This window comes from Salvelinus sp. IW2-2015, linkage group LG17, assembly GCF_002910315.2.
Source record: "Salvelinus sp. IW2-2015 linkage group LG17, ASM291031v2, whole genome shotgun sequence".
In the NCBI taxonomy this organism is placed as follows: domain Eukaryota; kingdom Metazoa; phylum Chordata; class Actinopteri; order Salmoniformes; family Salmonidae; genus Salvelinus; species Salvelinus sp. IW2-2015.
Window position 1 is genome coordinate 37,125,402 of NC_036857.1, and position 21,944 is coordinate 37,147,345.

Genomic DNA, 21,944 nt, shown 5'->3' on the forward strand with positions numbered 1-21,944 from the left:
TCTGAAAGGGAAGAGAAAAACAACACATACAAGCTTAACATAATATGACACCATAAAAGGTGAGATTTATGTTAACTAAATACTGCTTGTATAGTGTAGTTAGTGGCATAAATATAGGAACAGTGTGGTAAAGTTGGTAATACTTGCTGTTTACTCATGGAATTTGTATTTCAGATCAAAAGATGAATATGACAGGCAAATATTTAGACAGCAACCTGTTTTGGGATATTTTCTAACCCAGAAACAACAGCTATACATTTGCCTCCTATTAATACTTTGATCTGAAATACCAATTAACCTACATGGGTATACTCTAAAAATGACCTACTTTACTTCACTGTCGCACACTTATGACACTACCTGTGATGTGGAGGGGGAAAAAACGTACCATTGAACTCGGCTTCGAAAAGCAGCTGATACATTTTAACCCTCTCGACGGCTTGGAGGAGCCTCTGCTGAAATGAGTTGAGTGGATCTGGGGGCTGGTACCTCCGATGACGCCTGGTGTGACGTTGTTCCTCTTCGTTTCTCTCCCTGTTTGTCTCCACGGCCACATCCTGTTCAACGAGGTCCTCAGTGGTCACTTCCGTGAGGTTCATAATAATCTCAGCTGGTCCTAGATCCAGAGGTGCTTCCTCCATTTCATCATCTTCCATGGCTGCACCGGTGGTGGTCAAACTCGTGGATGATGTAGACGTTGTAGAGGGTCTTGATGCACCGGTGGAGGTGATGGTCGCACTTGTAGGTGACGTTGAGGGTCTTGATGCACCGGTGGCGACAACACTTGTGGATGGCGTAAGGGGTCTGGCTTTAAAATTGCCACCCGTTGCCCTAGGCACAATAAATGGATCCAGAAAAGAAAGAATGTGGCAGAAGCGCCAAGGCTGCTGGCCTGATGCTGCTGACCCAGACCTCTTCTTCTCTTTCTCTGCCCTTCTCTCTCTCTGATACCTGTCCCTGAGTCCTCTCCACTTCCTCCTACAGTCTTCTTCTACATAGACATGAACATGATAAGCCAAACCATTACCTAGCATAACTATAGTTATTAGATAGCTAKCATGGACATGTCACCTACTGTACACATAGACACACACGGTTATTTGACCAAATTATCAGGGGTACAGTAGTATCTACCATTTCCATGACTATTTATCTAGCATTCACACTCTTTCAAACATGAAAATTTGGTAAAGTTATCAAGGGTAGTAACTAGCATAATTTATTTGACTATTTTTCACACACACCTCATTGGCTAGGTTTGCAAGCTAGGTTAGCTAGCTAGCTAACGCTAACTAGCCACATCTAGCACAAGCTCACTACTAAACTGACCTGGCAATCCTACTATCGTGGACACTTGTCTCCAAGCAGCATTTTTTGTGTTTATGTCCCTGTAGCTGTCAGCAGTTGTGTCAAAAAGACACGGTTTTGAAGATACTGCGAAAATTATTCTCTCCTCCATGTGTCCAACCGCATGCGACCATTTGCAAAAGGTACCTGCATCAGTATAGTTGCCTAGCTGCGCAAAATGTTATGCAGCAGTGATGAAATGACGCAGTCGGTGTGTTCGAAGCGTTAGGTGTTATTGGTTTTTCTCTCACGTTCAGTACGCTTCCCATGTTTGTTCTTTTGTATCTGTTCAGTATTAAAACTCACCTTCTTCCTGACTGCCGGCGTATACATTACAGATCTATTATTACTGATAGCTTTACTTGGCTTCAAATATCATGTGAAGTGCATTTAATATTGCTATTATTATTGTGTTATGTGTCTTGGAAGCAATACTTTTGTAATGGTATTCCTTGGTAATAGTACTTCTTTGACATATCTTGGTAGAAATACTTATTTGATAGAATGATGATTTACACAGTTTGATGTGGCTGTCAAAGGTCAGGGAGGAATCAAACTTTACACCCAGATCGGAAACTGAGTGGGAGAGGGATGTTCTGTCCTTCAATTGTGAGGTGTGTTATTGATGAGTGCTAGATCTGGAAGGGGGTGTCAAAAAGTAGGGCCTTGGTTTTGCTACTGTTCAGTTGAAGGAAGTTTTGCTTCATCCATGCCCTTATCTCTTCAAGGCAGGTGTTCAGATGGGCACCTGCATCAGAGGGACTTGTGGCAGTTTTTACATACTGTTGGGTGTCATCAGCATAGCAGTGGAATGAGATTCCATACTGACTGATGGCACGACCGAGGGGGAGCATGTATAGGACGACCAGGATGGGCCGGAAGGAAACCTGACGGGAACTTCTCAAATAGGTTGTTCTGATTGAGATGGTCCTGGAGCTGTACAGCAACCACTTTTTCCAACACCTTGGAGAGGAAGGGGATGTTGGATATTGGCCTGTAGCTGTCCAGCACTTCCGGGTCCAGGGTGGGCTTCTTTAGAAGGGGGCTGATGACAGTGGACCTGCAAGGAAGTGGCAAATAAAGGAATACTTTAAGTATTCCTAGGTATTCTTTAAGGAATACCTAGGATAGGATAAAGTAATCCTTCTAACCCCCCCCCCCTTAAAAGAGTTAGATGCACTATTGTAAAGTGGTTGTTCCACTGGATATCATAAGGTGAATGCACCAATTTGTAAGTCGCTCTGGATAAGAGCGTCTGCTAAATGACTTAAATGTAAATGTAAAATAAGGGACTGTTTCAAAGGGGGTCATAAACAACAGAGCCATGTCAAATAACAGAAATACTCATAAACTTTGATGAAAGATACATGTTTTACATAGAATTAAAGATACACTTGTTCTTAATGCAACCGCTGTGTCAGATTTCAAAAAGCTTTACGGCAAGACACAATATTCAATAATCTGAAAACAGCGTTCAGCCACAAGCAAGCCATACAGTTACCCGCCAAATTGTGAAGTCAACAAAACTCTTAAAGCATTATAAATCTTCACTTACCTTTGCTGATCTTTCTTCGGAATGCACTCCCAGGACTCCCACTTCCACAAGAAATGTTCGTTTTTTTCGGTAATGTCCATCATTTATGCAGACCTGACTAATTCCCCTCTCATTCGGCCCCCCTTCACAGTAGAGGCATCAGACAAGGTTCTACAGACTGACATCTAGTGGAAGCCGTAGGAAGTGCAAACTCATCCATATCTCGCTGTGATTTCAATGGAATCTTGGTTGAAAATCGACCAGCCTCAGAATTTCCACTTCCTGTTTGGATTTTTTTCTCAGGTTTTTGCCTGCCATATGAGTTCTGTTATACTCACGGACATAATTTAAACAGTTTTAGAATCCAATACTATCCAATACTAATAATAATATGCATATATTAGCAACTATGACTGAGGAGCAGGCCGTTTACTCTGGGCACCTCTGTGCACCTTTTATCCAAGCTACTCAAAACTGCCCCTGCAGCCATAAGAAGTTAATACATGAGTTTTAATGTCTTCACTATTATTCTACAATGTAGAGAATAGTAAAAATAAAGTAAAACCCTGTAATGAGTAGGTGTCCAAACTTTTGACTGGTACAGTAAGTATTCAGACTCTTTACTCAGTACTTTTGAGGCACTTTTTTGGCAGCGATTACAGCCTTGAGTCTTGTGTATGACGCTACAAGCTTGGCACACCTGTATTTGGAGAGTTTCTCCCATTCTTCTCTGCAGATCCTCTCAATATCTGTCAAGCTAGGACAGATGCTTTGGTTAGCTAAAGTAGCAAGTCTGTTTGTTTGGTTATCAAGGCAACTACTGTAGCTATCTAGTAAACTTGCTAGCTATCTCAGTGAATGGGGAGCGTTGCTGCACAGCTATTTTCAGGTCTCTCTAGAGATGTTCGATCGGGTTCAAGTCCAGGCTCTGGCTGGGTCACTCAGGGACCTTTAGGTGCCTTTTGGCAAACTCAAAGCAGGCTGTCATGTGCCTTTTACTGAGGATAAGCTTCCGTCTGGCCACTCTACCATAAAGGCCTGATTGGTGGAGTGCTGCAGAGATGGTTGTCCTTCTGGAAGGTTCTCCCATTTCCACAGAGGAACTCTAGAGCTATTTCAGWGTGACCATCGGGTTCTTGGTCCCCTCCCTCACTAAGGCCCTTCTCCCCCGATTGTTTGGCCAGGCAGTCAGCTCCAGGAAGAGTCTTGGTGGTTCCAATCTTCTGCCAGTTAAGAATGATGGAGGCTACTGTGTTCTTGGGAACATTCAATGCTGCAGACATTTTTCCCTACCCTTCCCCAGATCTGTGCCTTGACACAATCCTGTCTCGGAGCTCTACGAGTAATTCCTTCGACCTCATGGCTTGGTTTTTGCTCTGAGATGTACGGCCTACTGTGGGACCTTATATAGACAGGTGTGTGCCTTTCCAAATCATGACCAATCAATTAAATGTGCCACAGGTGGACTCCTATCAAGTTGTAGAAACAGCTCAAGGATGATCAATGGAAACAGGATGCACCTGAGCTCAATTTCTCAGGTAGAAGGTCTCATAGCAAAGGGTCTGAATGCTTATGTAAATAAGGTTTTGTTTTTAATACATTTTCAAACATTTCTAAAAACCTGTTTTTGCTTTGTCATGATGGGATACTGTGTAAAAAAAATGATAAGGGTAATGTATTTAATCCATTTTAGAATAAGGCTGTAATGTAACAAAATGTGGAAAAAGTCAAGGGGTCTGAATACTTTCCGAATGGACTGTAGTTATAGTTGATAAAGAGTGTAAAGTTAGGATAGCCTGAACATGAAAGTTGATTTGGTGTCTAGCTCGAACGGTTCAAGAGTTATTGTTGGTGAGTTATATTATTCATATGTTTATATTTATAGTTAATAGAATTTGAAGTTAGTATAGCCTGAACGTTTTAAAGTTAGTCTTGAAGCTTAATTAACCAAGGAGCAGGACCATTTTGAATAGCTACCACTGTATTCCTATGGTTCTCATTCAAACCCATGTTAATTTATGCAAATGTAAAGTTATAGTTCCAAAAGTATACATAGTGTCAAATATCCTTCAACAAGCCATATAAGTTGGACCAGTCTATTTTTACCATTAAAGTCTATGGGCCTTTTTTCCCCCATTGAAATGCATTGGGAGCTCATTTAAATATTGTTATAGTTCAAAAAGTATAAATGCTATCAAAAATATTTTTTTCAAGCAATCAGTTGGGCCAGTATTGACATTTGGAAGTTGGTTTCATGTTAATCCTTTAGACCCCAATAKAATTTAAGTATGCTTCTGTAGATTACTGAGAATATTCAAGATAAAGCTCATTTTCTCACACATTTCATAAATGACAACTTAGTTTTAAAGAGCACAACCTCTTCTTTAATATGACACCACATTCATGTCAATAGGAATAACATTCATTTTGTCTTCCATTGTGTAAAGACACTATCAAAATGATTAACACAACAAAAACCCTGAAGTATTTAAATTGTACATTTGACTAAATTACTCACTCAAATGTACCAAGTATAATATATTATACTTCCATACATAATTTTTAAATAATCAAAAATGTGACCTGAGGACAATATTCAGAAAGTATACTGAACAAAAATATCAATGCAACATGTAAAGTGTTGGTCCCATGTTTCATGAGCTGAAATAAAAGATCTCAGAAATGTTCTATATGCACAAAAAGCTTATTTCTCTCAAATTGTGTGCACAAATTTGTTTACATCCGTGTTAGTGACCATTTATCCTTTGCCAAGATAATCCATCCACCTGACTGGTGTGGCTTATCAAGAAGCTGATTAAACATAATGATCAATATACAAGTGCACCTTGTGCTGGGGACAAAAGGCCACTCTAAAATGTGTATTTTTGTCACAACACAATGCCACAGATGTCTCAAGTTGAGGGAGTGTGCAATTGGCATGCTGACTGTAGGAATGTCCTACAGAGCTATTACCAGAGAATTCATTTCTCTACCATAAGCTGCCACTAACGTCGTTTTAGAGAATTTGGCACTATGTCCAACCAGCTTCACAACCGCAGACCATGTGTATGGCGTTGTGAGGGCGAGCGGGGTGCTGATGTCAACGTTGTGAACTGAGTGCCCCATGGTTATGGTATGGGCAGGCATAAGCTACAGACAACGAACACAATTTAATTTTATCGATGGCAATTTGAATGCACAAAAATAACGTGACGAGATCCTGAGAACCAAGATTTTCAAGGCATGTGACCAACAGAAGTCTATAGATTAAGGCCTAATTAAATTATTTCAAATGGCTGATTTCCTCATATGAACTGTAACTCAGTAAGATCTTAAATTGTTGCGGGTTTTTTTAAAGTCAAATATCAGCATGCACTGTTTCTGTTTTTTTGGGGGGGGTTTTATTGCAGAAAAAACAGTATACATACAAGAAGTATACAAACAGACAATGATAACATATGCTATTATACAAAGACCTTAAAAKAAACACACATTGATTGTTTTAACAGCTTTTTTATTAGAAGAATGTAGAATGGTCAATGTACTGCTCGAATTCCTTATAGAAACCACGGAAGAGTGGTTTTTATTAGTGAATTTACATCTACGAATGGCATTTTTCCATTAGGACAATTAGATTTATGTTTTTTCTTTATTCTTATTATGGTTAAGGAACTCGAGCAGCACATTCTCCAATAAAAAAAGTCATCAAGAATATTAACAATTATATAACTATGAATGTCTTTCCATAATTTTTTCCAGCAGATAATATTGATAAATGTATTCCAGTAAATTGTGACATAAGGAATGGATACAATATCCCTTCGAAATAAAGCACGTATAGATTTGTTGTTCTGAGGGAGCAAGGAGAAACACATTTTCCTATTGGAGAGTCAACTGGATTAAGCGAGGGTAGGTCAAGAAGGTGAGGTCTGGTTACACATCTAACTTAATTGAGGAAAATAAGAACAATCCGAAATTTATTTTTGATACTGTCGCAAAGCTAACTAGAAAGCAGCATTCCCCAAGTGAGGATGGCTTTCACTTCAGCAGTAATAAACTCATGAACTTCTTTGAGGAAAAGATCATGATCATTAGAAAGCAAATKACGGACTCCTCTTTAAATCTGCGTATTCCTCCAAAGCTCAGCTGTCCTGAGTCTGTACAACTCTKCCAGGACCTAGGATCAAGGGAGACACTYAAGTGTTTTAGTACTATATCTCTTGACACAATGATGAAAATAATCATGGCCTCTAAACCTTCAAGCTGCATACTGGACCCTATTCCAACTAAACTACTGAAAGAGCTGCTTCCTATGTTGAGCATAATAAACGGCTCTCTATCCACCGGATGTGTACCAAACTCACTAAAAGTGGCAGTAATAAAGCCTCTCTTGAAAAAGCTAAACGTTGACCCAGAAAATATAAAAAACTATCGGCCTATATCGAATCTTCCATTCCTCTCAAAAAAAATGAAAAAGCTGTTGCGCAGMAATTCACTGCCTTCCTGAAGACAAACAATGTATACGAAATGCTTCAGTCTGGTTTTAGACCCCATCATAGCACTGAGACTGCACTTGTGAAGGTGGTAAATTACCTTTTAATGGCGTCAGACCGAGGCTCTGCATCTGTCCTATTGCTTCCTAGACCTTAGTGCTGCCTTTGATACCTTTGATAGGTCATCTACAAGACCTGCTAGGTAAAGTCCCCCTTATCTCAGCTCGCTGGTCACATAGCAGCACCTACCTGTAGCACGCGCTCCAGCAGGTATATCTCTCTGGTCACCCCAAAACCAATTCTTCCTTTGGCCGCCTCTCCTTCCAGTTCTCTGCTGCCAATGACTGGAACGAACTACAAAATCTCTGAAACTGGAACACTTATCTCCCTCACTAGCTTTAAGCACCAGCTGTCAGAGCAGCTCATAGATTACTGCACCTGTACATAGCCCATCTATAATTTAGCCCAAACAACTACCTCTTTACCTACTGTATTTATTTATTTATTTTGCTCCTTTGCACCATTATTTCTATCTCTACTTTACACTTTCTTCCACTGCAAACCAACCATTCCAGTGTTTTTTTTACTTGCTATATTGTATTTACTTCGCCACCTTGGCTTTTTTATATTTTTATTTATTTATTATATATTTTGTTTGCCTTCACCTCCCTTATCTCACCTCACTTGCTCACATTGTATATAGACTTATTTTTCATTGTATTATTGACTGTATGTTTGTTTACTCCATGTGTAACTATGTGTTGTTGTATGTGTCGAACTGCTTTGCTTTATCTTGGCCAGGTCGCAATTGTAAATGAGAACGTGTTCTCATTTGCCTACCTGGTTAAATAAAGGTGAAAATACCACATTCTTTTGGAGAGATTGGAAACCCAAATTGGTCTACACGGACAAGTTCTGGCCTAGTTTAGATCGTATCTGTCGGAAAGATATCCGTTTGTCTCTGTGAATGGTTTGTCTTCTGTCAAATCAACTGTACATTTCAGTGTTCCTCAAGGTTCCGTTTTAGGCCACTATTGTTTTCACTATATATTTTACCTCTTGGGGATGTCATTCGAAAACATAATGTTAACTTTCACTGCTATGCGGATGACACACAGCTGTACATTTCAATGAAACATGGTGAAGCCCCAAAATTGCCCTCTGCTAGAAGCCTGTGTTTCAGACATAAGGAGTGGATGGCTGAAAACGTTCTACTTTTAAACTCGGACAAAACAGAGATGCTTGTTCTAGGTCCCAAGAAACAAGAGATCTTCTGTTGAATCTGACAATTAATCTTGATGGTTGTAAAGTCGTCTCAAATAAAACTGTGAAGGACCTCGGCGTTACTCTGGACCCTGATCTCTCTTTGACGACATATCAGACTGTTTCAAGGACAGCTTTTTTCCATCTACGTAACATTGCAAAAATCTGAAACTTTCTGTCCAAACATTATGCAGAAAAATGTATCCATGCTTTTGTTACTTCTAGGTTAGACTACTGCAATGCTCTACTTTCCGGCTACCCGGATAAAGCACTAAATAAACTTCAGTTAGTGCTAAATACAGCTGCTAGAATCCTGACTAGAACCAAAAAATGTGATCATATTACTCCAATGCTAGCCCCTACACTGGCTTCCTGTTAAGGCAAGGGCTGATTTCAAGGTTTTACTGCTAACCTACAAAGCATTACATGGGCTTGCTCCTACCTATCTTTCCGATTTGGTCCTGCCGTACATACCTACACGTACGCTACGGTCACGCAGGCCTCCTAATTGTCCTAGAATTTCTAAGCAAACAGCTGGAGGAAGGGCTTTCTCCTATAATCTCAATTTTTATGGAATGGTCTGCCTACCCATGTGAGAGACGCAGACTCGGTCTCAGACTCGGAAAAGCTCTGGAGCAACGAACTGCCCTTGCTGTCTCTGCCTGGCCGGTTCCCCTCTCTCCACTGGGATTCTCTGCCTCTAACCCTATTACAGGGGCTGAGTCACTGCTTACTGGTGCCTTTTCATGCCGTCCCTAGGAGGGTGCGTCACTTGAGTGGGTTGAGTCACTGACGTGATCTTCCTGTCTGGGTTGGCGCGCCCTTGGGTTGTGCCGTGGCGGAGATCTTTGTGGGCTATACTCGGCCTTGTCTCAGGATGGTAAGTTGGTGGTTGAAGATATCCCTCTAGTGGTGTGGGGCTGTGCTTTGGCAAAGTGGATGGGTTTATCCTGCCTGTTTGGCCTCGTCCGGTGGTATCATCGATGGGGCCAGAGTGTCTCCTGACCCCTCCTGTCTCAGCCTCCAGTTTATGCTGCAGTAGTTTATGTGTCGGGGGCTAGTGTCAGTTGTTATATCTGGAGTACTTCTCCTGTCTTATCCGGTGTCCTGTGTGAATTTAAGTATGCTCTCTCTAATTCTCTCCTTCTCTCTTCTCGGAGGACCTGAGCTCTAGGAACATGCCTCAGGACTACCTGGCATGATGACTCCTTGCTGTCCCCAGTCCACCTGGCCGTGCTGCTGCTCCAGTTTCAACTGTTTCTGCTGCGGCTATGGAACCCTGACCTGTTCACCGGATGTGCTACCTGTCCCAGACCTGCTGTTTTCAACTGTCTAGAGACGCAGGAGCGGTAGAGATACTCTTAATGATCGGCTTTGAAAAGCCAACTGACATTTACTCCTGAGGTGCTGACTTGCTGCACCCTCGACAACTACTGTGATTATTATTATTTCACCATGCTGGTCATTTTGAACATTTGAACATCTTGGCCATGTTCTGTTATAATCTCCACCCGTCACAGTCAGAAGAGGACTGGCCACCCCTCGTAGCCTGGTTCCTCTCTAGGTTTCTTCCTAGGTTTTGGCCTTCTAGGGAGTTTTTTCTAGCCACGTGTTTCTACACCTGCATTGCTTGCTGTTTGGGGTTTTAGGCTGGGTTTCTGTACAGCACTTTGAGATATCAGCTGATGTAAGACGGGCTATATAAATAAATGTGATTTGATCTCAACAACATGAGAGTTCCAGATGGAATAGCATCAATGACTATGGCGAACTCTAGGTGTAACAGGGATATTGTAACGAGAGAAATTCCTCAGACTTGAGTAACAATCCTTCTGCATTATAAAGTTGACTCACCAGCAGGATATGATTATTGAACCAGTTCTTAAAAAATAAAGACTTGTTTCGAAACAAAATATCCTTATTGTTCCAAATAAAATACCTATGCGGGGGAAAATTATGTTTATATATTAACGACCACGCTAAGAATACTTGTCTATGAAAGCAGATCATTTTGTAGGAATTTTATCCTATGTTATAGTTACAAAGTAACATAAAATTGAAGCCACCAAAACGGGAGAAGATATAATGAGAAATGTTTAGCCCAATTTATCTTAAAAGTATTATTCAAAGTAGGGAAATCTAAAAAATTGAGACCACCGTATTCATGTGTGTTCATACGACAGATTTCCTAATATAATGTGTATGATTTTTCCAGATGAAGTTGAAAACCATCTGGTCAACCGCTTTACCTATTTTGTTGTCAAGATGGAGGGACTGGGCTGCATAAGTAAGTCTGGAGATACCTTCAGCTTTAGAAAGAAATACTCGACATTTCAAGGATAAATCCCTCTGCAACCAATGGTTCAACTTCTTTTTGGTTTTTTCAATAATAGTACTGAAATGTAATGAGCATCTTTCCTGTTGCTCCTTAGATATGGTAATCCCAAGGTATGTTACTTTTTCCATGACTGGAATATTGCGTATAGAGGCTATCACACAGTCTTTAACAGCAAACAATTCGCACTTAAGGTTTAGGCAAAGACCAGATGCTTTGGAAAAAATATTTATCACATCGACTGCTCTAGGAATCTGGTCAGCATCTTTCAAAAAAAGAGGGTGGTGTCATCTGCAAGCTGACTTATGATAATATCTCTGTCAGCAATAGAGATCCCTTTTATATCGCGGGATTTAACAAAACTTGTAAGAAGTTGGGTTGCAAGCAGGAAGAGGTAAGGCAAAATTGGGAAACCTTGCATAATTCCCCTTTTCAAATCAAATYTAGSAGAAGTGACATGCTTTAATTTAATAGAACTGTTCCCATTCATATAAACAGTTTTAATAGTACTACAAAATAATTCCCCAAAACCAAATTTCTCAAGGCAGAGAAATATAAACTCATGTTCCACTGTATCGAAGGCTTTATAAAAGTCTATGAAGAAAATAAAACTATCTTGGAAGATTAGATCAGAATAGTCAATAAGGTCTAACACGAGTCGGATATTATTAGATAAATGTCTATTCCTCATGAAACGAGATTGGGTCTCTTCTATAATTGAGTCCAATACTGCTTTCATTCTATTTGCAAATATAGAGGCTAATATTTTGTAGTCGTTATTGAGCAGACAGATTGGATGCCAATTATTGAGGAGAAGCAAGTCTTTCTTGGGCTTAGGGATTAATGTAATCAGACCTTGAGTCAAACTGGGAGGGAGAGCATTATTTACAATGCTTTCAGAAAAGACCTCCATCAGAAATGGGGCTAACTGTTGAGAAAAAGTKTTGTAAAACTCAGCAGATATACCATCAGTCCCAGGATACTTCTAATTTTTAAGCTGTTCAATAGAATAAATTATATTTTCAACTATAATAGGGTCATCACACTGTTCCCYCTCAGCCACCCCAATTGATTTCACATCCCCCAGAGAGTAAAAAAAAGAGTTGAGGAAACATCACAATACTTAGAACTATATAAATTCCTGTAGAAGTTGCAACTAAAGTTAGAGATAAATTTGGGGTCATCTGTGATGAAACCATTAATATTTAATTGTTGAATTGTATTATTTTTTAGAGTGGTATTTTTCTAACCTGAAAAAATAAGATGAATTTTCTTCACCCTCTGACAAAGGCTCCCTCYKCTTTCAGTTTATACATATCATCCAACTTGTGTTGTAGCTCAAACAGAACAGATTTGTTCTCCTCTGAGAGACTTTCAACAGGCTTTTGAACAAGAGGTGATCTTTGTAATTACTTTCTTCAGCTCTCCTCGTCTTGGCAAGAATACTCCCATTTTTTCATCAATATTTTCCAACCTCATATTTAAAAGGCTCCCAGTTATTACTGTATGAATTGTCATCTATAGCTTTGTTCCAGAAGTGTGGAATTAAATTGTTTATATCCATCTTGACCAACTCATGTTTTAATATAGAGTTATTAAGCTTCCAGTAGGATGCTCTGCCAAGGCCATTATCAGAGATAAAAAGTTTAATGTCAATATAAATAGCTCTATGATCAGTAAGGGGAGTGGCAAGGATGTTAACAGAAATACCTTGTTTATCAAAACATTTAGACACCAGGCAAAAATCTATGTGTGATTGTCTGGAGCTTTCCTTATTACTCCAAGTGAAAGACTTGCCATAGGAAACTTTACTCTCCAAATATCTATACTAGAGGTCGACCGATAACGATTATTGGAGGACCAAATAAAGCCGATACCGATTAATCGGCCGTTTTTTAAATAATATCGGCCGTTTTTTAATAATAAATAATTACGAAAACCTTTCCGTAAACTGCCTCAAACTTGTATTCATAGAAGTGGACTGTCCCGGAGGCCATCTATCAATTAAATTATTCGGAGAAATATTAAAATCCCCACCTACTATAAGTAATGTGTTATGGAACTTGGTTAGCCAATGGAGAATACGCTTTTCCAAAGATTCAACTGATAATTTTCAAGTTTGGAATTGTACCCATAAATATTGGTAACAATAATAATGATGTTGATAACAAGACAAAGAAAGTGACCAAAAGGGTCACAGTCGGAGTGCAAATGACTTCCATTCAATATTTTCTTTAGAGTGATAACTCCAGCAGAGTGTTCAGAACCATGAGAGCCTTACATCATTTCCCCACTGAGATCTCCAGAAGTTGACGTCGGTAGAAACCGAATGAGACTCTTGAAAAAAACGTAAATCTGTTACAAGCTGTTCGGCAAATAAAAATAAGGCTTTGAGCTTTACATTATTTCTTAACCCCCTAGCATTGAGTGAAACTATAGACAACGACAAAGTGGAATATAGAACAGAAAGTACTACGAGCTAAACAATAATCGCAAATCGAGTAAGAATGAAAAGAAACCAGCGTTGGACACCATATAGATATAAATTATTGAGTGAGAATAGTTTAGCATAAAAGATAACTGCCAGAACAAGAAACAACAAAGAGCTTGCTCACTGCCTATACAGCAGGTAAAAATATCAGAGTTGATGAGAACAAATAAAATAGTAAATATCCATTACACCAGTAGTCCTGTGCAGTTAGAGTTAAATCACCTTAGAGAACCGGGAGTGGGATCTGCTCACATCAGAGGTAGCTATCTAGGTCGCCTATGTTGACCACCAGGCACAGTCTATGACAGTCCTCAAGGAGGAAGGTTGATTTCGCATCCATTGATGAAAGCGCGCCCTCCGATGAAGTAAGCCGCTTTCCCCTCTTTTCGGGCTTTTTCCACAGCTGGCCACAGTTTCTCCTTTGTCTGTCTGCTTTGAAGAGGTCTTCAGCAAACCGCAGGTTTGTAGATTTTTTGGGATGCTTTCCAAGTGGCATCCCTGTAGATCCGTGATGTATACTTKGTCCATTACTGTTCACTCTCTACATAAACAATATCGGTGATGAGATAAGAAAGTGTCAAATTCATTATATACCGATGACACTGTCATGTACTCTATCGCTTCAACGGCTGACCAAGCATTATCACTATTGGAGACAGATTTTAAGTTATTACAAGGGTCTTTTATACAGCTGAAACTTGTTTTAAATGCAAAGAAAACACATTTTATGATTTTTAATAGGTTCAAAAAGTTGGTTGAAAATACACTTACACTTACAAGCTTAGATGGTTCTCGAATTAATCAGGTCTCTGCATATAAATTCTTAACCTTTACTTAATATCCATCCCATCATCAAAAAAGCTGACTAGCATAGCCTAGCCTAACGGGACAGGGATATCATATAATATAATTTTCATGAAATCACAAGTCTAATACAGCAAATGAAAGATAAACATCTTGTGAATCCAGCCATCATTTCCGATTTTTAAAATGTTTTACAGCGAAAACACAATATGTATTTCTATTAGCTAACCACAATAGCCAAAGACTCAACCGCATATTTTCACCATGTTTCTACCGCATAGGTAGCTATCACAAAACCGACCAAATAGAGATATAATTAGTCACTAACCAAGAAACAACTTCATCAGATGACAGTCTTATAACATGTTATACAATAAATGTATGTTTTGTTCGAAAATTGAGGTATAAATCATAGTTTTACATTGCAGCTACCATCAAAAATATCACCAAAGCAGCCAGAATAATTACAGAGAGCAACGTGAAATACCTAAATACTCATCATAAAACATTTATGAAAAATACATGGTGTACAGCAAATGAAAGATAAACATCTTGTAAATCCAGCCAATATTTCYGATTTTTTTAAGTGTTTTACAGCGAAAACACAATATAGCATTATATTAGCTTACCACAATAGCCAAACACACAAACGCATTTATTCAACGCATAGATAGCATTCGCAAAAACCAGCAAAATATATAAAATGAATCACTAACCTTGAACAACTTCATCAGATGACAGTCTTATAACATCAGGTTATACAATACACTTATGTTTTGTTCGAAAATGTGCATATTTAGAGCTGCAAACCGTGGTTATACATTGTGAAAATGTAGCAACATTTCCCCAGAATGTCAGGAGCTATTTTGGACACTCACCTAATCTGACCAAAGAACTCATCATAAACTTTACTAAAAAATACATGTTGTACAGCAAATTAAAGATACACTGGTGCTTAATGCAACCGCCGTGTTAGATTTTTAAAAATAACTTTACCATAACAAACAGCTTGCGTTATTGCGAGACAGCGCCCGCCAAAACGGCGGAGAATAGAAATAACATTTTCCACAGAAATACGAAATAACATCATAAATTGTTCTTACTTTTGCTGAGCTTCCATCAGAATCTTGTACAAGGAGTCCTTGGTCCAGAATAAATCGTTGTTTGGTTTTAGAATGTCCTTTTCTCCTGTCGAATTAGCAACCTTAGCTAGCCATGTGGCGCGAACATGCCCATCTTCTTCTTGACGCAAAGAACGGAAAATTCCAAAAGTCCCAATAAACGTTGAATAATCTGATAAAACTCGGTTGAAAAAACATATTTACGATGTTATTATCACATGTATCAAATAAAATCAGAGCCGGAGATATTAGCCGTGTATACCGAACGCTTATCAGAAGACAATGTCGACGTACTTCGCGCGCCAGAGAAGACAAAGACATTTCCAGACCTGTCACTCAAAAGCTCTTGTTCGGCCTCAGATCAAGCTAGACACCCCATTCCACCTTCCACTGCCTGTTGACATCTAGTGGAAGGCGTATGAAGTGCATGCATATCGATAAATATAAGGCAATTGAATAGGCAGGCCCTGGAACAGAGCATCGTTTTCAGATTTTTCACTTCCTGTATGGAAGTTTGCTGCAAAATGAGTTCTGTTTTACTCACAGATATAATTCAAACAGTTTTAGAAACTTGAGAGTGTTTTCTATCCAATAGTAATAATAATATGCATATTGTATGATCTAGAATAGAGTACGAGGCAGTTTAATTTGGGCACGATTTTTTCCAAAGTGAAAACAGCGCCCCCCTATTGACAAGAAGTTTAAGGATTGTTTTGTTTGTCTTGTGTAGTTTCTTAATCATTGTACCTAAACTATGTGTAAACATGTATACGCAGGGCCCAGCTGTAAAAGAGACCTTGGTCTCAGTCTGTGTTCCTTGTTGAAATAAAGGTATAAAAAAAAAAAAACTGGAGAATGACACCTCTGGGCTTGGAGTCACCCTGCCTTCTCGTGCGGAGGCGATGTACAGTGTTGACAACATCTGCTAGCTTAGCCTTCTCCTCAGGTAGGMTAGCTTGGCAGACTTTGATGGTCTCTTGCCGCACGTTCTCCCCATCTGCCGCGGGAATGCCATACAGTCTCAAGATACCACCGTCTGGAGTAGCATTCGAGTTCCGCGATTCTGCTTTGGCAGAGTCCATCTTTCCCTCCTCCTTTTCGACGCGCTTTTCGATGTGGGCGACCTTCTTAACATCCTTGATTTCCATGCATGCAAAGTCAACTSTTTTTTTTAAGCCCTCGATTTTCATTGCGTTGTCGCCGACCATTTTCTCTATGGCATCGGGCCTGGAAAGAGTGGCGATAACACCATTATTGGCAGCGGCATCTGGGCCCAGTTCAAACATGCCTTTCTTGGAAGTTGGAGGTTTGCTTGGGGTTATAGGCAAAGAAGGAAAATCCTCAWCTGTCAGGCCATTTGTTGCAGTTGTCAATCAAAGCATTTTCCTCCTGTGTAATGACATTGGATGATGGCTGAGCATTGCTAGCTGAGGAGGTAGCCATAAGATTTCTCTTTCTGTCAGCGTGCTGTGACATTTTGGAAAATATAATCTTAAATCATCAATAACCTGGTGTTTTTAGCAAGCAAAGTATTATTTTGGTAGTGAAAAGTGTTATTTTGAACGATCTTTCAAAAGTTGGTACGCAGTGCTCGGTAGGAAGCGTGTGCTCAAGCTGCCATCTTGGAGCCTCTTCCAAGTTTCTGGTTGATGACAACAGTCACGCGAATATGACAACAGGTTGTTAGCAAGTTAATTTTGCGATATTGACAGAGATATTATTGTTATAAAAACAAGTCCGGTCGAGGCCGCTATATAGTAATTTAAAGAAACGCCGCTTTGGGTTCTAAGGGGTTAACAAACATACAGTGCCAATTCTTCAAAATCATTATTTGACWCAATATCTTAGCACAGCACTGGCAAACCGTGGTTGACCAGCTCCCTGACCAAAATGGCTGACCTTTATCTCATCATAAAAAGGTTCATGTCCATTTTAGTGTTCTAATTCCTAATTCTGTGGTTCCTATTTTGTTCTCTATCTTCACTAACGTGACTTCCCTTTGTATACAGGCTTTCAGCATACCTTGACATCCATCGCTGCCTGGAGTACTTGGGATACCTGGGCTACACCATCCTTACTCAGCAGAACACCCAAACCACTGCAGTCACAGGTGTGTGTCTGTGTCTGCACACATGTCAACACATCTTTTTTTTCATCCTGCATGTAGCCTCTCTAGGAAGATGGACTGTATGTATGTAAACTAGAACCAATAATCCTAGTGCCAAAGTAAACCTCACTCACTGTAGTTAGAGGATTAGAACTATAATCTGGTTCAGTATAGGCTCTACAGACAGAATTATATACAGTTTGTATGCCTTCTGTGGATGTACAATGACTGAAAGTTCAACTTTGAATATGCAGTTTGACTGGTGTGGAGATTGAATGTGTGGTTTAGTTAGTATATGGGCTGCTAACACAAAATGTACACATTTGAGATTATCAATAATAATGCCATAGTCGCATCCTTCAATTGGTCAATTAACCTCAACCGGCCTCCCAGTGTGTATTTATGTTTGTGTGCGTGCGTAAAATTGAGGGCGTGGCTGCATGGATTAGSGTAGGGCTTCCCAGGATTAGGGTAGGGTGACGTAATGTAAGAGTCTCACCGGCGCTAATGACCTCACAGACTCAGTCTGTGCCACAGAGGTGAGCAGGTTTAGCTGACCCTGCTATAAATGTGGGAGTGGGCCCAAAGCTCAAATAATTCCAAAACACCCAAGGTTACTCTTACCCCTACCATTTTAGATCAGATTCTGCATTCCCCCACATTAACCAGGGGAAATATGATTGTTTTAAATGCTTTGATAGTACTCCATTTTATTAGTCAATGGTTCCCTGTCCCTAGTGTGTGTGTGTGTGTGTGTTGGTGCTGTCCATGTGTTGGTGCTGTCCATGTGTTGGTGCTGTCCATGTGTTGGTGCTGTCCATGTGTTGGTGCTGTCCATGTGTGTGTGGCTCTGCAGTGACTCGGGAGAAGGCCGGGGACCTGGAGAAGGGCCAGACTCAGCGGTCAGTGTTCCTATGTAAGGTGATTGGACCGCGGGGTACTGGGAAGTCTGCCTTCCTTCAGGTCTTCCTTGGCCAAAACACAGCGGTACGGTCATCTTGCTATTGTTTGCCTAAATATTATTTAGACTAAATAGCTATACAGAATTCCTGGAGGAACTATTTAGTACTTTGTTACTAATAGTACGCCTTGAACTCTTCATTGTAAGACCATTCTGCATTATTAATATGATGTGTTCGAGCTGAGAAATGATGTTGAAAACCTACCCTAACTACTAGCATTACTACAAGAAATTATGAGGGTCTGTGTGTTTATTTCAGCGAGAGGAGCATTCCACCGGTGCCTTTTCCTTCTACACCATAAACACTGTCCAAGTTAGCAACCAGGAGAAGTTCCTCATTGTGAGTACATTATCTTTTACTGTAACCTCAACTCTGACCCCTGACCTTTGGTAGGGGTCAGAGTACAGAGTACAGTAGCCTCACCTCCAATCTGTCGTCTTCTCCTGGCAGCTCTACGAGGTGGACGTGGAAACGGAGTTCCTAAAGGCGTCGGACGCTGTGTGCGACGTAGCATGTCTCATGTATGACACAAACGACCCCCACTCCTTCGACTACTGTGCCAGTATATACAAGGTGAGCAGTATCTCATGTCTGCTTCAGAGCTTCTCTGGTTTTCACAAAGGAACAGAATGTGTTTCAATGAAATGATCAGGAGTCTGTTCTTCAATGTTTTTTAGTCTTTTATATTCCTCTCCCTCCCTTTTCTCTTACCACATCCTCTTTCTCTTTACCACACCACATTTCTCTTCATCCACATATATCTATGTCTTATCTGTAGCAGCACTACATGAACAGCAGTATTCCCTGTGTGGTGGTGGCCTCCAAGGCAGACCTCCACGAGGTGAGACAGCTCCACGGGATGACCCCAGCAGAGTTCTGCTACAAACACCGGCTGCTTCCGCCACTCCCCTTTTCCGGCCTGTCCCTGGACTCCACCAGCAAGAACATCTACACCAAGCTGGCCTGGGCCGCCATGTTCCCGTACGCATTAGTACACTGACTGTCACATATGACTAACAATTATCTCTGTTTATCACCATTTCATCTATAGTTTGGCGTTTCAGTGTTGAGAAACTAGAATTTCATGTCACATTTTAGTTTATACTCTGTAGTGGTCTGAACCTTTATGCTGTTTCATTTGTCAGTTCATTGATTACTTTGTCTCCCCCCCCCCCACAGACACCTGAACGACTCCGACATGAGCCACACCTCCTTCTGGCTGAGAGTGACGCTAGGAGCAGCAGTAGTCACAGTCCTAGGCTTTGCCATCTACAGAGCTTTCACCTGACAGAAATAACTGGGTTCCTGACTGTAGCCCCACCCCCCTCTTTTTCTCTCAACCCCAATCTCCAGACCAACCGTCTAAATAAACYAGCCATCAAGACAAACTAGCCATCTAGACCTGACAGACAAAACTCATCCATTTTACTACATCGTTATTCATACACCAAACTCCCCCGTCCCTCTCCTCATCTTTATTCTGCTATTCCCGGCTACTCCGGATAGTCAGGTCTTCTTCACTGACTAGTTATATTAGTCAAAATAGAGGCTTGTGACCATTTCTTTCACACTCTTCTGACCTCCTACCTTGCTTGCTCTGCCTTATATGGGTGCTTTATCAAATAAGGATATGCAAATACAAGGAAGGTAGAACATTTCAAACCCAAGACATTTCCACATGCATCCACAAGGTGTTCAGGAGGAAAATGCATAGATATATTTTATTTTTAATATGCAGTATTTCCTAAGGAAAATAAAATAAATCCAAAATGAGATAGGAATTTGGAAAAACATATCAAACAGAAAGACTGGTGTTGTTTAGAAACCAAAGAGCAACATGGCGAATTCATACAGTTCGAATCACGAACCGGGGGGGAGTGAAGACAGAGGGTCCGAATGCATCTGTCAAGCAACCCCAAGACCTTAAAGCACCAGCTATGTAGGAACCTGCTGCAAGGACGTAACCGAGCAACAGACACTCTAGCTCAATGCTGGGAAGTTGCTGGAAGTCCCAAAAGGAGCCCCGCGGAACTTGTCTTCCCACTGAACAAGCCACTGAGATAGACTTTCAGACCTGATTTGCCAAATTCAAAAGCCTCCATGTTACAGACAGTAACGGTAAAATACCAGCTATCACTCCTTTAGATTCTGCTCTACTAGGGTTGTGGGTGAAACGAACTAGATCAATTTATTAATGTACAGGTTGTTGTTTTTTTAAGAGGTTTGTTCTCTGATAGCACCAGTGGTGGCTTGCCAGATAAGAATTGTGGAGGAAGCAATGTCTTGTTGTGCATGAAGAGAAGTGATTATATTGTATCAGATTGATGAAAAAGACACACTGAAGTCTGTAATGCATCCTCCTTACTCAAGGAAATCAGTAGTGTTAAAACATCCAAATAATTTTTYTGTCATTCTTATTTCATGATATTAAAACTAAATCCTGCCCCKTGCAAATTAACACTCCAAATTATCATTCAAAGGAAAATATCTGCCTCGTCTTATCTTTCACGTGCATTCACCACAAATTGGAACTTAGGCCCCAAATTGTATTTCCGCTAAATCAGCCATGAATTGAGTGTGTGTGTGGTGTATGTGTGTGTGTGTGCACATGTTCATTTGCGTGTGTGCATAAATGGATATGTGTGTCAAGATTTTGATTGTATGACTTAATTTGCCATTGTTTTTATCAACAAAAAAAATAAAGAAAAATGTGGATTGTTGAACGTTTTGCCAAACATGTATCCATGACTGTCATAGTGGGGATATTTGTGTGTGTTGGTGTGTGTGTGCACACTGGTGCTTTGTGTTCAATGTGTGCTAAATGTGAAGGCCCAAAGGCAAATGGCTAATGTCCAAAATGTTCAAATAGATTGTGTGCAAAACTCTACACAATTGTACAAGTTTGACATAAAGGTGTTAGATGATCTGGCCTAACATAATGGTGTGTCTGGTTATGCTTTTTGTGCTCTTTTGCACTTGAGCATTCAGCATCACCTGAATTTAATTAGGGCACTTTGCAGGTATATATACTATACTGGCATTTCACTATATTGTGACCAAAAAAACGTTAACAAAGTGACAAACAAACCTTTTAAAACATATTTTATAGTTCGAATGGACTTCTGTCTTGACTCCAGTGCATGTTTGACATTTTGGACTGCTGAATGCAAAATAGCTGTTGCTATAGGTGACAAATGGATCTCATAGGCTAGGTCTACTCTTACCTGTCACCAACCAAGACTGCTTCCCTTTTTTTACAAGCAGTAAGTAGAATAAATGAAATATTGATGTTCAAAGTTAAGAAGTAATAGAAAATAAATGTTTTGGTGAATTTTCACCGGAGACTTACCCGTGTTTTACCAAAATGGTTTAGACTTTCTGTTTACACCTCCACAGCCCAGCTCCAGTGTCTCACTAGGCCCATGGCCTCAGTGGACCTGATCTGACTTGGGGCCAAGGCCAGGCCACTGGTAGTTTTCAGATGTTA

At 40.3% G+C, this 21,944-nt stretch overlaps 1 protein-coding gene across 1 annotated transcript; it reads left to right on the plus strand.

Annotated features, from left to right (window-relative positions):
* The first annotated feature begins 11,071 nt into the window (after positions 1-11,071).
* On the plus strand, positions 11,072-21,162 carry LOC111976334 (mitochondrial Rho GTPase 2-like). The gene is made up of 9 exons (XM_070447747.1): positions 11,072-11,085; positions 11,297-11,366; positions 13,772-13,923; positions 17,398-17,498; positions 18,352-18,482; positions 18,716-18,796; positions 18,908-19,030; positions 19,236-19,438; positions 19,637-21,162. Exons 1-9 carry the CDS (start codon positions 11,072-11,074, stop codon positions 19,743-19,745), a joined length of 984 nt encoding a protein of 327 aa, XP_070303848.1. The 3' UTR covers positions 19,746-21,162.
* The last annotated feature ends 782 nt before the right edge of the window (positions 21,163-21,944 follow it).

Excerpts from the sequence above, each read along its gene's own strand:
- LOC111976334 (XM_070447747.1), top strand. Across the intron at positions 13,924-17,397 it reads AGGTCTTCAGCAAACCGCAG|GCTTTCAGCATACCTTGACA; the intron begins GTTTGTAGATTT and ends CTTTGTATACAG. Across the intron at positions 17,499-18,351 it reads CCAAACCACTGCAGTCACAG|TGACTCGGGAGAAGGCCGGG; the intron begins GTGTGTGTCTGT and ends GTGGCTCTGCAG.